Here is a 5,190-nt window from a genome sequence, read left to right on the forward strand (position 1 = left end):
AATGGAGAATAGCAGTGGGGGAGGTAATTGAAGGTTATACGAGATCCAGAAATGGAGTCGAGGCCAGCACCAGACTTAAGGAGAAGTGCAAGAGAGATGAATCATTCTAGCAGCAAAGGTCCAGACGAGGGAGCTGGAGATGCTGCAGCGGTTGAAACAAGGTGACCACTTTTGCATCACCCAGACTGAGGAATTGCATCACTGAGAAAAAGAATGCCAGATTCTCCGGAGAGCCAAATAATTATACAGATTATAAATTAATAGATATATGATGCATCTCAGCATAGCAGGGATGACCATTCCATATGCTATGTGCCCTTCTTAGAGTATCTCTGAAATGGACTTGAAAGGAATCCGCATTAATCTCCGGGACATTACTGAAAGCAGTCCTGGAGACGGCAAAACTTTGGTATTGTGCAAAGTGCGGGGGGTGGGGGTGTAATTTAGCTCCTGCGCCTTAGTGGCAGGGCGCCTCCTGGGTGAACTGGGCGTGTTGGAGGAGGCGGCCCTGTGCTTTCACGCATCCAGCCGGAAGATCTTCGTGCGCTGCATAAAGGAGGGCTATCCGCTCGGTGTTAAAGGCGCAGGAGCGGCGGCGCAGCCAGCCCTTTCCACGCCCCCGGGAAGGTCTCCGCGGGGGAAGGTGCCCGCCGATGCCGCCTCCTTCTGCAGGCAGCGCCTGGCTGCGTCTTCCAGCGACCCGGGAGGTGAGGCCAGGAGGCTCCCCTGCCTCTGGCGCAGCCCTAACGGCGCAGGTGCCCGCCGGGGAGCCGAACGGTTCTGCTCGGGCGGGCGGGCGGAGCGGGCGCGCCCCGTCCTCCCGCTGCCGGCAGGGAAGGAGCGAGCGCCCGGCCCGGCCCGGCTGCCGACGCGCCCCTCCGCGCCCCGAGCAAGCGAGCGCCCGGCCGCGGCGCCGGCGCGCGGGGAGCCTGCGGCCTAGCCGGCGTGGCGCGGCCGCCCCAAGTGGGAGGGAAGGCGCCGCCCGCCCGCCGCGGAGGCCGGCTCTGGCGAGATGCGCGCCCCCGGCCCGGAGCCGCTCGGCCGGGTTGCGGCCCGTCCGCGGAGGGGGCTGCCCCGCGCTGAGGAGGGGGCTGCGGCTGGGACAGGCGCCGCATTCCCGGAGCGGGGAGCCGGCGAGGTAACGGGCGAGCCCCGATTGCGCCGTTTGCGGGTGCGGGGGCTTTTGGTGGCCGCGGACCCGTTGGCCGACCCTGGTCAAGACAAGGGCAAAGAAGTGCCCGGTGCCCTTTGGCTGCGTATTGCAAACTCCCCGAACGCGTCGCGCCTTGCTGATGCCAGAAATACAGTAGATGCTACGTGTGCTGTTCAGTTCCCAACACGTGAACTTGGGAATACGCACCAGGGCAGGATAACTCACATGGAAGCGCTAACCAGCGCATAGCCAAGTCCAACCCAGGCCTCGCTGCCTGCCCTTCCTCGGGCGAGCAGGGCAGGGCGGGGTCTTCAGGGCCCTGGACTTGGCCCAGAGCGCAGTCGGCCGGCCGCACTGCTGGGAGTCTCTGGTTGGAGAGCAGTCTTAGGCATGTTTACCCAGAGGTAAATCCTGCAGGGGACTAATACGACTCTTTGTGTAAACATGCCCGAGGAACGTCCTTGGGCTCTTACTGTGTGAAGCACTGCATTACTGTGGATTGGAATTTCCCTTTTGCCCTCTATTTTACCAGCTTGGTCATCTGTCCCTTTCCTCTGCTTTTCTAGAAGCTTCGCAGCCTGTTCTTCTCGCAGTGCCCCCATTTGGCCTCCGGGTTGCTTTCCAAAGGCAGCCAAACATATTGCATGCCGTGTCCCAACTGGAGAAACTGCTTGGCTGGGCAGCCTGTGAGGTGACCTGACAGGTGGGTAGGTACCATGACTCAGGCTAGACTGTAGAATTTTTCACGTGTGTGTCACCCGCACCGTTGGGAAGGAGTAAGAGGACCATTCACATCCAACAAAAACCAAGCAGGGGCAGCTGGAGGACTCTTAATTTTGAGGGGAATCACAGAGGGGTGCTGGCGTGGCCGGCAAAGAAGCACCTGTGCCAGGTGGTCACTTTGAGGTGTTGGTGAAGCACTGTGTCTTCGGTGTGCTGCATGGTGACTTTTGAGAAGGAGCTCCGTCTAATCAGTGTCCTGGGAGCCAGCACGGGGCTCTGAATCTTGAGGAAGATAGCCTGTCCTCCAGATGTCCGGGACTAGCTCTCCCAACTCCCTGGCTGTTGGGCATGCTAGTGAGGGCTTTGAGAAGTCATAGGGCTGTTACATCAGAAAGGGAGACAGGCAGGAGTCGAAGGAGGAAATAGAGGTTGAACTGCTTGCTCACCACACTCGAACATGTCCAAAGATGCTCACATTTTTCAATCCTGCAGTCCTGAGGTCTCTGGCTAGCCCAGTAGATGTGGCTGCATGAGTTGAAGGGCAAGATGGTACCCCTGAAGGAGCCTGCCTGCATAGCTCTCCCTTAAGCCAGCATGTTGAGTCAACTTGGCTAAGCTGAAAAGGCATGGGCTTGCAGCTGGAGGGGGGATCACATCTGGAAGCAGAGCAGTGAATTGTACTCAGTGGCCTTCTAGGCCCTTCTGACTTTAGTGCTATGCTAAGATGATGCTTCAGTGTCCAGAAGAGGAGTTTATATCTTTGGCTTCTAGCATATAGATCAGCTGACTCTTTTGAAATGAGAAGTAAAATAGCGTTAGGCCCATGTCTTGGCTGTATTGATTCACATTCAGGAGGAGCTGATAGGACTGAACGTGTTTCCTTTTCTAGAGCAAGTTTCCTAACAAGCTTAAAACTAGCAGATTTGTTCTAGCCTTCTTCCAAGGCTGACTAAAAAACCCCAATGTTTATTATTTTTATTTTAAAAGATTGTTCATTTTACTTTATCATAAATATTATTTGTTTACTATAAAGTTCTTTATGAAGCATTTCATTTAAAAAAAAAACCACACTGTCGTTTAAGGGATCATACCTTTTAAAACTCCGTGCGGCGGGCCCAAAGCAAGATGCCTATCAGTGTGAGTGACATGATGCAGCTTCTCTGTCACGTGTCCGAAGAGCGGAAGATGAAGGCCGCCGTGAAGCATTCTGGACGCGGAGCGCTCGTGGCCGGCGCAACTGCTTTTGTCGGAGGGCTTGTGGGCGGCCCCCCAGGCATAGCTGTAGGTAAACGAGCGCTTCCTAACAGCAGGAGTGCTGAACTTCAGCCTGGTGGCCAGAAACAGAAGCCAGAAAACCACCAACAGCCAGCAGCCGGGGGAGAGGGGTCGGGCTTGGGGACGGGCGTGTGGCCAGCTGAGGATCCCCCTAGCGCTGACCCGGGATGCCAGGCAAGCCACAGTTGCCCCCCAGTTCAGCACCCCACTCCAAATCCTCTGATCTTATCCACTGTTCTAGCACATGCCCTGTCTCTGCTGGGTTAAGGGATGGCACAGAAATGGGACTGAATAAATAAATGAAATACATCATTGTGGGATTCTGCTCTGTGAGGAGGCTGGGTCAGGTGCATCTCTTGCTTCCCTCCAGGTGGTGCTGTTGGCGGCTTGATGGGGGCGTGGATGACCACTGGGCAATTTCAGCCCATCCCTCAGATCATCATGGAACTGCCCCCCGCGGAGCAGCAGCGGCTTTATGAGAGTGCCTACGCCATCGTTCGGAACTTAGACTGGACTGACACGGCGCAGCTCATCGCTCTGGTCATGGGGAATGGAGCCATCCAGGAGAAGCTGCTCGGTGTGCTGAAAGACTATGTCACCAAGGAGCTCAAAGCGGAAATCCAGTATGGCTTCTAGGTGCCAGCGTGGGTTGCTGTGTGTTTTCCGAGTGGCCTCCTCCCCCATCTGGTTTCCCCTTGTGGTAACGTGTGACAAGGAAGACTGTTTTAACTCGGTCTTGATGCTTGGTTTTATAATAGCCACAAGAAAGTGTCCGTGGACGATTTCACCCCTGAGCCCTCATTCCTCCAGTTAGAGGCCCACGTGGGCTCGGAGGAGCATCTTCAACTGGCCTGAAGAGCGCTGGCCTTCGGGCTTCCGCTTTCTGTCCCCAGCATCCTTTCTGCTGCTGCAGTAGCTGCTGGGGTCCAGTGGGCAAAGTTCCATGTGTACTGGTGACATGAAGATAGGCTGACATAAAGAAATAAATGTGTCAGCACCCAAACATGGGTGCATTTCCCCAACCTGGCACTTGCAGGTGGGTTGGACTGCCACTCCCATGATTCCCAACCAGCATGCTGGCTGAGAATTATGGGAGTTGAAGTTCAACCCACCTGGAGGGTGCCTGGCTAGTGAAATCTGCAGTGAAACTACACATGATGCAGAATTGTTCTGTGTTAGCTGCTTAGTGGGTGACTCGGATCCATCTGGCCTTCTCTGTGAAGGACACTGGGCTGAGCCTAGTGGTTTTCCTACATAAGGTGTAAGTATTTGCACTATTCTGAAAAATCTATAACGGGTTATTAAAATGATCCACAATTTAAAAAAAGAGCAAGGTCAGAACAAGGACCACAAATGTTGCTGAAAAACTGGAAAAATATATACAGGATAAGTGAATATTTAAGGCTATAGATGTAAAATATGGATTATACTATATCTATATATAGATGCACAGAGATATATGTATAAAGATCATACCAAAATGCAAGGCCAATCACTGTAATATGACAACTGTACAACATCAAAATCATAACCTGTGAATGGTGAGGACCATCTCTTGTATTGGAAATATTTGGCTATGCCATCTTGGGTACCTCTTTGTAAATCTATCTGGAATTGTGCTGGTCTGAATTTACCTCCTTGTATTGTGAAAGGCTATTGAAAAATTCTTTTGTGAGCTGTTCAGATTACAGCAGGGTTCTGGCTTGGCCTGATCAATGATCTGCCAGTGTCTTTGCTTCAAATTATTTTTTTTACATATATTTATACCCCACTTTCAAACAACAAAATAGCCCTTGAATAACAGACTTTGGATGATGTGTTATAAGCAGATGAATTGCACACTGCTGAGACTCGTTTTGTATTGTTTAAAAGCTGAATTCATCTCTGGCCTTCTATCAAAGGAAAAAGACTAAATAGGCCTTCATTATCTACCGAATCATCACTGCAAAATGTAAAGATAATTTCCAGACCATGCTTTTAATATGCAACCAACTTGCTTCATCCATGAAATTTTACTGGGCGGTGGGCATGGGGGTTGT

The 5,190-nt window shown here is 52.7% G+C and overlaps 1 protein-coding gene across 6 annotated transcripts; it reads left to right on the forward strand.

The window, feature by feature from the left end:
- Positions 1 to 627: 627 nt before the first annotated feature.
- LOC123022353 (protein C19orf12 homolog) lies at positions 628 to 4,870 on the forward strand. Of its 6 annotated transcripts, none has more exons than XM_044428033.1 (4): positions 628 to 707; positions 1,720 to 1,860; positions 2,959 to 3,161; positions 3,522 to 4,870. In XM_044428033.1, the coding sequence occupies exons 3-4, from the start codon at positions 3,002 to 3,004 to the stop codon at positions 3,785 to 3,787; spliced, it is 426 nt and encodes a 141-aa protein (XP_044283968.1). In that variant the 5' UTR covers positions 628 to 707; positions 1,720 to 1,860; positions 2,959 to 3,001; the 3' UTR covers positions 3,788 to 4,870. The 6 variants fall into 6 exon arrangements, with proteins under 6 accessions (XP_044283968.1, XP_044283965.1, XP_044283969.1 ...); XM_044428030.1 differs by having other exon boundaries at positions 1,720 to 1,856; XM_044428032.1 differs by lacking the exon at positions 628 to 707 and adding an exon at positions 1,109 to 1,138 and having other exon boundaries at positions 1,720 to 1,856.
- The last annotated feature ends 320 nt before the right edge of the window (positions 4,871 to 5,190 follow it).

Source organism: Varanus komodoensis, unplaced genomic scaffold (genome assembly GCF_004798865.1).
Source record: "Varanus komodoensis strain SLA01 unplaced genomic scaffold, ASM479886v1 scaffold19, whole genome shotgun sequence".
NCBI classification, from domain to species: Eukaryota; Metazoa; Chordata; class Lepidosauria; order Squamata; family Varanidae; genus Varanus; species Varanus komodoensis.